At 34.8% G+C, this 12,608-nt stretch overlaps 1 protein-coding gene across 2 annotated transcripts in view; it reads left to right on the forward strand.

Moving 5' to 3' along the window:
- LOC106785647 (methyltransferase-like protein 9) overlaps positions 1-12,608 on the forward strand; it is a 33,323-nt gene that overhangs the window by 5,003 nt on the left and 15,712 nt on the right. For both annotated transcript variants that reach the window (XR_001381552.1, XM_014746284.1), the window contains exon 2: positions 9,097-9,308. Coding sequence is in view for 1 of the 2 variants with exons in the window: in XM_014746284.1 (XP_014601770.1) it covers positions 9,097-9,308 (212 nt within the window). In the remaining variant the exon portion in view is untranslated. The remainder of the gene's footprint in view (positions 1-9,096; positions 9,309-12,608) is intronic.

Here is a 12,608-nt window from a genome sequence, read left to right on the forward strand (position 1 = left end):
TTAAGTGACTGATGGATGAGACTCCTGAGGGGAAAGCATCTTACTCTTATTTTTACTCGCCTATGCTTTTTCGGTTTCTACTCTTCTCATTCCCTTCTTTTACTCTCACTCTCTCTCTCTTTCTCTCTTTCTCACTTCTCAGGCTCACTTACAAACTCTATAAATATTTTCTCTCTCTTAACTTTTTCCAGTTACTTGTATACCACACAAGTTAATGTATTAATTAATCAATTAGATTATCTGCCAATATATATTTTGTACTCTTACAATTAAAAAAATGATACTTATCGTTAGCGTTGAAAGTAAGAAATTTGATAATAATTACGATATCGTGATATTTAACACTTTTTTTTCTTATTAGTAATTCAAACTAATCATATTTTCAAATATTTCTTCTCTTAACTTTTTCTAGCTATGCCTATATCAACACACTTTATTTATTTATTAATTCATTCATTTCTTTTGATATATTTTGTACTCTCTTATAAATAGAAATAATACTTTTTGTTAGTACACAAAAAATGTGATGATTATTAAAAGATCGATATTTGATTGACAGAAGGATAAAAAAAGAAAATAAAAGAAAAATATATTTCACAGTATTCGTTCATCTTGTAAGTAATACTTGCTTATCTACCAAGTGTTGTCGATAAAAAAAAATAAAACTATAAATAAATGTGCAAAAAAGATGAATAATATACTAACGTCAGAGTAAAATCGGTCGATCTCGCAGCATCCTTGTTTGATCGATGTATGATAACCGGTCGAAGAGATAGATCGCGTTTATACGATAAACACGTTCCCGTAATCACAGTCGACACGCATGGCAGCCGCTAAATGACAATGTAAATAATGTCGTTGAACGATATTCATTAACTACTTTGCCTTTTGAGAGGAACGAACGTTCATGGTTAAAATAACCGTTATCGTGACCTGCAGAAAAAGATAATATAAAGATTGAAGGAAGATGACGATGAAAAAAGAGTCTATCGATACGCCTTCAAGTGAGTTACAACAAAATTTAACGCAAGTCTAAGCCTTTTATTCTTCACGCTTCCTCTTCCTCACAACCAGAGAATATCACGAAGATAGAATCTCGTCAATTTTGATATTTCAACGATATACCACAAAAAGTTAGAAATTATTGCGTCAATTCAATGAAACTTAATTTTTTATAAGGAAAAAAAATGAATTCTTTTAAAGCAGCCAAGGTAAATTTATTCATTTAAAACTTACGAATAATATGTTTCTCATTTTGTATTATTCTTTTTATAGATTGATTTTATGCAAAGGTGTCTCCGATAGGATAGTTCATTTGAAGTGTTGTAAAAAGTGTATAAGAGTATTATGGACATAAAAAAAATACTGAAAATTCTTGAAACACATTATGTACTTGGTAATATTTGAAATAATAATGATATATCGTTTGTAAATATGTCAGTGTGTTCGATTTTTAGAAAAATTAGCAATTGACTGTAAACTTTTTGGCCAGTAGTGTGTATATCCAAAAGGGATCTTTTTTTTAATCTACCGATACGATTTGATTGAATCCTTCTGGCGTTTATATTCGTATGTTTACATATGTATGTATATAATGTATTTATATACTTAAATACTTAGTAGATACCCATCCAGAAGACCGGTTACGACTAATCGAAAAACTGATTCTTCCACAACGTGGTAGACACGAACTGGCGTACGTTTCGTATTTATGTCTTTATTCTTACAGAATGATACCGGTTGTTTAAAAAAGAGAATTAAGTGTATATCTTTTATGTGATTTCTTTTTTTTCTCTTTTTATTATTTGGTTTGATGTGTTTTATGTATTTTTTTTTCATTGAAAATTAAAATAATTTTATTAATGATTTTTATTTTTTAAAGACAACGAGAGACAGAGAAAGATAGAAGAAAAATCGAAATATTTTTCTTCATATTTTTAAAACAACTCTAATTTGTTTCTAATAAAAATTCGATTATTTTTATACAATATTTCAAACGTATTATTTTAATGTAAATAACAACAAAATCTTAAATACAATATGTAGGATAATTTTGTTCAGTTAACACGGGATTTATTGATGAAATGTTAAAATATTTATAAGGTAATATGATTTTGATATTAAACTTATGACAATATGCGATCGGATGATTAGAATAGACGAGCTTGTTTCAAGGAATATTGTAAAAATAAGAAAAAGAAGAAGAATAAGAGGAAGGAGAAGGGTCTCTAGTCAAGAGAGCACAAAAGTATGATAGAAAAATAAAAATTGAAAACGTGCTGTGCCTCTTCTGACACAAGCTTTGTAATTTGCAAGTTATTTCGCACGGTTCTATACATATCGGATAACATAGCCCCGAGGTTGAACGAGGATCGTTATCGACTCTCTTTCTCTCTCTCTCTCTCTCTCTCTCTCTCTCTCTTTCTTTCTTTTTCTTGCAAAATATTCCTCAAGGGTATGGCGTAAGTCTAGTGTTTGAAAGACAGAGAAGAAGAGAGGAGTTTAGAGACAGGTAGATAAGAAGATACATGTAGATATGAACGGACGGATAGATAGCTGGTAGATACGCTAATCTCGTTTTATCTCGAGTCTCGAAACCTTTGACCCGTGTCTTGCTCGGAGAATTAAATTTATTTCAAATAACACACAAAAATTTACACTGAAAACGTGAATCTTCTTAATTCCAACGATATCTTTTTTATATTTCCTTGTTTTCATTATATATTTTTATAATTATAATTAATTTTATTTAAATCGAATCGTCTCTCTTAACCACTTCTGTCAATTTGAAATATACTCCAAAAAAAAAAATATATATATATATATTACATTAATTTAATCATTCAATTTATTAATGAAAGAAATAAAGGTATCTAAGATATATCTTTTGTTTTTTATCTAATCTGATAGTTTCAATATTTAACTAAGTACCTGTATATCAAAATACATAATTGATAAGTATCTACAATAAAGATAAAGAAAGAGTAGAAAAAGGAAAAAAAAGAAGCGTTTCTCGCACGTGTTTTCACGCACGATCGGTCTTGCGGCTCGCTCTAAGAAGAAGAAAAAGAAGAAGTAGAAGAAGAAGAAGAAGAAGTCGTGTAAAAAGATAGAGAAAGACGATGGTGAATGAAACCTATAAGAATTTCTCGATAATGAACAACCGCGACCAATGAACGAGGAAAAAAAAATTAAATCTTTCTTTCCTTATTTCTGTCTCTCCATCAAAACCCCCTCCCACCTTACCTCTCTCTTTCCATCTATTTTTCTCTATCAATCTATCCATCTTTCTCTTTCGGTTAACCCTTCCATCCCCTCCCCACCCATACTCTCTTTCTTTCTTTACTTCTCTCGTTGTCCTCTTCTTTCTTACTTTCTTTCTTGCTTCCTTTCTTTCTTTCTTTCATTTTTCTTTTGGCACAAACGAAGTGATATTCTAGGCGCAAGGTAGCTCGTTAGTTGGATATCGTCGATCTCGTAGATCTCGTAGATCTATCGCAGATCTCTAAACTTCGCTCACTCTCTCTCTCTCTCTCTCTCTCTCTCTCTCTCTCTCTCTCTCTCCTCTCACGGTTAGTTACACCCTCAACGCTTTTTCCAATCAGCCCATTTTACCGCCCCAAGACTTTCTTCTTCTTTTTCTTCTTCTTCTTCTTCGTCTTCTTCTTCTTCGTTCCGTTCGCATGATCCCTCCTCTCTAAAAAGGGAATCACTCTTTTTATTTTTCATCTCTTCCTCATCCTCCTTTACTTTCCTTCAACTTCTTCCACCACCTTACGAATCTTGTTCTATTTCTATTTCTTCTTCTTTCTTCTCGTCCGCCGAGTTTTGTTTCTCTCGCGATAGAAAGAATGCATTCAACGTTGGTTTGACGCGAGAAAAAGCCCCTCGAGATAAGCAGAACGACGTTTTATACGAGATTTCGAGACAAAGGGGAAAACGCTTCGACGAGGGTGCGACCAACCAACCAACCAACCACCCACCCCTATACCCAATCCCAGTTCCCCCACCACTATCTTTCTTCTTCCCCGCGTCTATGGTGGGATTGATTTTTTAAAAGGGAACTCGACCTCCAACCTGAATGTTTATCTTTTTATTTTTTTTTATTCTCTCTCTCTTTTCTTCCTTTATTTTCTCTTTGAATTATATTCTTTTCTTTTTTTTTCTTCTTACTTTTCTTTCTTTCTTATTACAACGTTAATGCTGGATAATCCAAATCTTTTGTAGGATCTTAACTTTGTTTGAGTTTTAGTATTGTGAAACTCTAGGGGATGTTTGAGAAGTAATTTGCTTTTGTATTTAATTTTTTTTTAAATTATTTCACGTGCCATGCACTTCTTTATCATTTTCTTTTCTTTTAATTTAAATAATTCAATTCGAAATAGTAAATATTTTATTAAATCTCCAATTTATGTAACACAAATGAGCGTATGATTTCATATTGTTGTTTAGAGTAAAATTATGAATAACTCGCTTACGTGTATGTGATCAACAAAAAAAAAACAAAAAAAGGGAAAAAGAACATTAATTAAATTAGATAGAAAATTTCGAATATAACCTAGAAGTAAATTTTTAGTAGAAATGATATTATCAATGATGATGATGGTGATGATCAAAACGAATTGAAAATCATATTTGAATCGTATTCGATGAAGCCTTTTTTTATACGAGAACGTCGAATCTCATTTTCCAACCCCCTAACAAGACTATCGTCGTTTCACACTCGGCACCACCCGCAGCAATAGCATAATGGCCTAAGGAAGAAGAGAATGCGTTTGACTCGCGATCCTACACGGCTTTGGAATCCAAAGAGCTCGACGTACGACCGACCAAACATCCCCAGTATTCCTCGCGGAAAGCATAAACTCCAAAGACGTCGTTCTTTTTTAAAAAAAAAAAAAAAAAAAAACGACTTAGCCATTTTATGCTCTCAGTTTACACGTGCCTATTCCTCGAAACGTCCCCAAAATAAAACAACGAAAAATTGTAGGTTAGTAATAATATTTTGTTTTTTTTCCTTCCCATTTATGTTAACCAAAACTTTGTTTCGTTAATAATTAATCGTAATATCTTTCGAGAGAAAAGAAAATCCCCAAACGACACGTAAGTAACAATTTTTACTTTCGAAGTACGGAGAGTGAATAGATTTCAAAGTAAATTTTCAATATAGAATTTAATACTCGACACAAAATTGAACTATCTCGATAATAAAAAATATATGCAAGTTTATGAGTTTTAATAACAACAACAAAAGGACGTTTATTTTACTTTTTTTTTAATTTAATTATTTCTTTAGGTTTAAAATTTACCATTCCATTCGCGTATATTTCATAATAAATCCCTAATATATATATATATATATATATATTAATATGATATAATATATTAAGTATATTTATATAAAAAAAAGAAAGAGTATAAATTGTAAGAGTAAAAATTAAGCTACCAATAATTAAAATAAAAAATTAGATAAATACAAAAATTACGTACACACACAAATATACGGAGAAGAAGAAGAAGAAGAAGAAGAAGAAGAAAAAAAAATCATGATTTATTTCGTGTCGTATGGAAGACATCGAACATATGTATACTCTACGATCGATTATGTATGTATGTACATGCATACATATATACATATATATTAAAAAGAAGGAACAAAGCTTCGGATATATATAACTATAGTTCTCTCTCTCTCTCTCTCTTTCTCTTTATAGGATGATTTAATATTCGAGCGAGTTCTCTTCGCGTTCTCCACACGAACGACATAGAGGGACCGGAACCCTCGTTTCTTTCGTTCGCATCCAAGATAAGATGCGTTTGAAATGTTAGAAATCCTAACGAACTCGTTATTCATGAAACGTGCTCTTGATCCACCGAAACGTAACTATTTGCAACACGGCAAGAACTCGTCCGATCTCGGGATAAAAGTCGATCGTTCGTCCTCGTCGTCTTCCACCACCACCATCCCCCCTCCCCCCACACCGTCTTCTCCTCTTTCTCCTCTTCTTCCACCTTCTTTTACTGTTCATGCTCTTCCTCATCTTTATCCTCCCCCTTTTATCCACAATTCTCCTCTTTCGTTCCTTACGACTGGTTTCTTCGCGCTCCTTAGATGGCTCGATGATTCTCTCTATCTGTTGACTTTTTTTAAAAAAAAAAATACTATGGTAGAATAATTATTTTATGTATCCAACGCGGTTATACATTCTCTCGAGATCTTTCTTATACGATAAATATATGTTTTATATGGAAAAAAACAAAAATAAAAGAATTCGGTAACTTATATATCGTAACCTGTAGAGTATCAAAGTGTTTCGATACAAATTTTTTGAAAATAATTTCAAGTACGACAACTGTGTAAGGTAATACGCGCACGACCCGTTATCTTATATATATAAAAAAGTAAAACGAATGCAAAATATAATTATAATAATTGTACACGTGTTTTATATTCTCGATTTGTCTATCGATCTAAAAATATTATTTAATTAAATGTATGTGAATTAAAAAGAATGAAAACCACGGTAAAAACGCGTTAAGCAAATTACGATGATAAAATTTGTAAAGTTTTAAATTGATCGTATTGCTGTTTTTTTTTCTTTTTTCCAATAAAGTCTAATAAATAAAAATTCTTTCATTGAGATTGCTCTAACAGAAATGAGAAGAAATTGATCGCATCGGTGCGAAGTTAAACTTGTCGCATCGTGAGGGACAGAAGAGTAAAGTGAGAAGCTACGCAAAGATCGGTAGTCATTTGAAGCGAAGTCGTCGGAGTCCGGTGAGAGACGTTGATTTAGATGGCTGTGATTTCCGAGTTGGCTACTCGTTCTACGAGAGTGCGAGAGGATCGGACGAGAGAAGACTATACACACATACACACATACACATACGTTTCTATATGAACACTATAAGAAGGAAGGTGCGTAAAGACGTTGAGATTGTCTCTCTCGTTTTCTCTTCTTACAAAACGATTTCTTCCCTTCTCACCCTCTCTCTTTCTCTCTCTCTCTTTCTTTCTTTCTTTCTTTCTTTCGTTACTCAGCGCCACGGAAAGTTGCCACTAATGACAGAAAGAGGAATGCTGTCCGGCAGCGCGCGACCACGTCGGTAGCCATTTGTAATTCTCCATGAGAGAAAGAAAGAGAGAAAGAGAAAGAGAGAGAGAATAAACAAAACAAACAAAAAATGGCGAAAACATCGAATCAAGGTGCGACGAACGATAGAGGAGAGAAGACCTGGAAGACAGGCTGGAATTAGCGACACGCTGCCGTTCGTAATTAAAATCCTTTTGCTTCCCCGTTGGGAGATCTTTTTATCTTCAAACTATTACTACCATCGATCGGATCGACGAAAAAATCAAGATTCCTGAGTCTTCTCTCTCCTATCATCTAACAAGAGAGTATTTTTCATTGTCAATTTCAATCAGAGACGAATCCGATTGGAAATTTTTTTTTAATCAATTTCTTTTCTTTTATTGCTTCCTTTCCTCCCACGTAGACGATTAATTAAGTACAACAACAAAAATAATAATAGAATAATAAAGAATACGAACGATCAATATAACATTAATTAGACGAATAATAATCACGCGGAAATGTTTTAATCAATTTCTTTTTTTTTTTTCTTTTTTAACCGTACTAGGAAGGAAAAGCATTACGATTACCTATTATCTATCGATTTGATCTTATAATTAAATTAAAACAAAAAACACATAAAATAAAAAAGAAACGAGAGAGAGAGAATAAGAGAAAGCAATCGACAGGACGTTTCTCGTAGTGGATTGTCGACCAATCGGAGTATCGCATTCGTCACAGTTAATTCTCCGTGGTCTGCAGAGGCGGACTGTTTTAATTAGAGAATCTAATTGATGGTCGGTGGCTTGGCGTGGCGGGCTTAGCGCTGCCGAGCGACCCATAAACGACTTCTTAGACCGGTGCACCTGGCCGGCCATGGTGTTAATTACTCTCCTTCTGTGGCCTGCTCCTTCTTCTTCCTCCTCCTCTTCCTCCTCCTCCTCTTTCCCTTCTTCTTCTTCTAATTTTTTTTCATTCATCCTTTTACCTTCCACCTTCAGACGTTCCCTGTCTGTGAATGGCCACGAAGAAGGACACGCGCGGCAAGACGAAAGACATGAAAGAAGATATAAAAAGAAAAAAAAGAAACGAAACAAAAATAAAAAAAGAAGAAGAAGAAGAAGAGGTAAAAGAAAAAGAGAAAGAGCAACAAGTGTCCCCCGTCGCGAGGCGCAAAAGCATTCCTAATTACGCCCCTGCCCTCGAAGCGAAACGAGACAAAAAGCCCCTTGATTACATTTTCGTATAATTTCATCGTGCGGCTCGCGCCATTAAGAGAGAAGAGAAGCTTACCCCGCGCAAATTAGATCGATTCCTTAATGCCTCCGGCCAAGTAATTGGTTCTCATTCTCGGAAGCTGACGGTGAAATCGGATATCTGTCTCTCTCTTTCTTGAACAGCTTGATGCTCCTTTCGAGTAGACTGCTGTTGCTGTTGCTGCTGGTACTGCTGCTTGTGCTTGTGCTGATGCTTGAGAGAGAAAGATACACGTAATTGCCTTCGCGACGTCTCTCACTACGAAAAGGTGTCTCGTCTAAGAAAATATCGACGTTATCAAAGTCGATATAACGATGAGATATTATTATTCCTGAAACTCTAGAAAGCAGACAGGTCTGACACGTTCGTAAGACTAAAATGATTATCAGATATTATTTTATGTTCATTTTGTGTTGTCACTTTTTGTCATGTTCAATTGCGATACGAAAAATTTGCTTTCACATTTATTTCATGATTTTTGGTTTATTTATTCTTTTGTCTTTTTTTTTTTTGCGTGTATCCCCTGATGGCCATAATCAAACATATTGGACTTGTCTACCTCCAAGAATAATTATTATACGAATCTCTTCGAACATTTAATTCATTTACAAATAAAAAAATAGAAATTAAAATAATTGTATAATAAAAATATATTTTATTTTTTTTGAATAATCCTTGCTAAAAAAAAAAGAAATTTAAATAAACATAAAGAGAAGAACGAAGTGAAAGGGAACGAGAATCGAATGACGTTGATGTTTCTTCGCAGTGGTACAAGGTAGACAGCAGCAAGATCCGAGACGATTTGCTAAAGCTATGGGTTCCATTGGGTGCGGGTCCCTGCCGGGACCAGCCGGATGAAGCCACCGAGATTTTCTTGATGAGATCCACCGAGAGGTCTGAATCTTTACCACTGCAAGCTTGGCATTCGTTGGCGAGATCGGCCCTCTCTTGGTTCATCAGTCGCACCTCCATCAATGGGTAAGTCCTTTGAACCTAAAAAGTATAATTATTAACCCTTCAAACAAGAAAACAACACAGGAAAAAAGAATAACAAAATGATTGAACAATCTCTAAATTAACTCTTCCCACTACTAATTCTTCTTCTTCTTCTTCTTCTTCTTTCGTCGATGAACAAAATTATATTTGTACCCAAAGTATAACAAAAAGAAGAAGAAGAAGAAAAAAACGTAATTCCTTCGCGTGATCATTATCGATAAAAACAACACGAATACAATTTTAAAATGAAATAATAATATTTTGTTAAGAATCAAGTAACGTATTTTCTAACAAAATTCTATAACCTATATGATGACGAAAGTTTGATAATAAAAACTACGTTTGTAGAGAAGATATTGGTTGAAGTAGTTTCGGTATATCCTAAGGCTAGAGCAAGAGCAAGACCTACCAAAGGTAGGATCGTTTGCGAGGTGATGAAAGGGGGCCTTCCCTTCTCGCCAGTTAATTAATAACCACGGAGATACGATCTCCGCCTATCTCACTGTCCGTATAGTCTCGACAAGCTGGTGGCAAAGGCCCTGCCATGCCCGTTTCCTTTCCCTTTCCCCCTTCCCTGCCCTTCCCTGCCCTTCCTCTTCCCCGTTCACTTCACCGTCCGTAGAGTGGTACCTTCTCTCTCTTTCTCTTTTATTTTCTTTCTCATTCCTCTTCTCTCTTTCCATCTCACCTGGCGAGGTGGTCCGCAGTGAGAAGGTAAAGAGTAAGAAAGAAAGAGAAAGAGAGAGATGGAAAACAAATGGGGAAGGAAGAGAGGGTGGGAGGGGAAGAGAAAGAAAGAAAGAAAGAAAGAGCCACGGTTATTGATGGCCAGCTTTGTTTGCCCTCGAACCGTTTATTAAAATCCAACGCGGGTGATTAACCTCTTCTCGAGGCGCGTCGTCCTGCCAGCTACCATGCGAAACACCTCCGCAGCAGCACCAGCAGCCTCGTCCGTTTATTAAAATCCACCGTGGCTATGGTGGTTCTGGCTACTAGGCGGGTACGGGATCGTTCGTTCTTTCGTTAATCGTTCGGATCGAAGTTCTACGTCTAAATCCTTTTACAAATTCTTTATCTTACTTACTAAAGTGTTAAATGCTTCTTACAGATTTACTTTCAATTTTTTTCTGTCTATTTTTGTTCTCGTATATAAAAAAAAATTTGTTAAATTAATTAGAGAGAAAGAGAGAGAGATCATTTGATTCGTTAATTCGGTTCGGTTTGAAGCTATTAAATCTGCATCTTCTTTATTCGAGTCAATCGTATTTATCTTTTATCTAAGTTCGTCTACTGGTATCTAAAGGAAATAAAGAAAAAAACAGATATAAATAAATTAAATTAGTACGATCGAGAAAATATTTCATTCGTCAATTGTACGGATTGAAAAGCTATCAAATTTATTTCAATTCTTTTTAAATCCTTTTACCGAATCCTTATTCGAGTAAAATGTATGCGTTTACTTGTTACTTGTATTTAAACAAAAAATGAGTTAGATCGAAAAAGAAAGAAAGAGAAGGAGAGAGAGAAAGAGAGGATAGTTCTCGATAGGCAAAAGTCAAAAGTAACAGTCAGAAATAAGAAAGGGTAATTCACGGTGAAAACGAACAACGACAGAAGAGTCACCTGGATGACGTACGCATGACGTTACAACGCGCTCCTGCTGAGAGTATTAATTACGTTCTCTCGTGGTTGATCCTCTCCAGCTTCTCTTCTTCGCCTTCATTTTCTTTCTTTCTCACGTGACTCCTGGCTGGCTGGTTGGTTGGTTGGTTGGTTGGTTGGTTAGCTTGCTGGCTTCGAAGACCGCGGGCTCTCGCAAATTAATCATAATTAGCGGCGAGATGTCCTCCATCAAAGTGCTGCTTCTTTCTCTCTTTAGAAAAAGATAGATATATATATATATATATCAAAGTGGAACGAGAAGGACGAATTAACGTTAAGGATGAAAAGAGAAAGAGAAGATCGATCGATCAAATGTACTGGGTGTCCTGCAATTGGTGGTGCAAGCAAGCAAAGAACGAAAAATTAATTGTATGTAAAATAAAAACATCTAGAATACAATTTGTTCATACGAATTTTTACGAATAAATTGTCTTTATTTTGAAGAAAAATATGTTTGAAATTTATGTTACAAAATACACACGTGGATTTAATTAAGTTTAAAAATCTCGATTGATTTCACCGTTTTATTCTCGGATATTTCTAACAACAACGTTTATACATGTTTCGTAATATTTTCGTCAAAAATTTCTATTAAAATACAACACCCCGTATGCAACCATTCCGTTTACAAATCCATGTCGAACCTTGAAAACAAAATTTGCTTGGTAATTTTAGACGGTTAGGAAAAAAGAAAAGGCAGGTGATTGCTCCTTTTTCTTTCTCTCTCTCTCTCTCTCTCTCTCTCTCTCTTTTTCTTTCTGCTTTCTTGATGTTTCCTTGGTTGAATTCAGTGATTTCTGCATTTATACTCGACTCTACCAATGTCAATTAACATCGATCGAAAGAGAAATACATACAATCCCACTCGAAAACCGTAGACCAACGTCGTTATTACCGCTAATTGCCCAACGGAAATCTAAAATCTCCTCCTCCCGTTGGGTTGGGTAGTCTCTCTTACTTCGAGGAATCCTTATTTTACACTCTCCGTCTGATCGGTATCTCGATGCAAATTCGGTTGTTAAAGGTATCGTTTGCTTTCAGAGAAACCTCGGTAATTACTAGTCTGTCTGTCTACTATACTACTACTGCAATAATCGTCTCGAGTCGTCCTTTGCTTTTGTAATTTATCCACTCTCTTTCGTAAAGAATCGATTCTACCAAATCTTCCTTCCTTCCTTCCTTCCTTCTTACCTTTTTTCTTCTATCATACTTTGTCTTGTTCTTTACATATTTTTCTCTTTTTCATATGTTCAATAAAAGTTAGAAAAAAAAGATTTCCTGTTTATTGGATCAATATTTTTATACATTTTCGATCATAATAAATATGCAACCCTACCCATATTACAATATCAAATATATTAAACCGAATAAATGATATATTGAAGATAAAATACCAAATATTCATTCAACATTCGAGAATTTAGAAAAGAGACGTAAAAGTGACACGTAATCGTCTAAGTCAAATCAACGAAAAGAAAATGAAAGATACAAAGAAAGAGAGAGAGGGAGAGAGAGAAAGAGAGAGAGAGAAATTCTGCAAAGGTTTGCGAGAGCAGACGGGATGGCTCGATAGCCAGTTTTTGTCTTGATCTCCGGCGTTGCAGGGAGGATGAGGAAGGG

Source organism: Polistes canadensis, unplaced genomic scaffold, assembly GCF_001313835.1.
Source record: "Polistes canadensis isolate GaletaPanama2010 unplaced genomic scaffold, ASM131383v1 scaffold_54, whole genome shotgun sequence".
Taxonomy (NCBI): Eukaryota; Metazoa; Arthropoda; class Insecta; order Hymenoptera; family Vespidae; genus Polistes; species Polistes canadensis.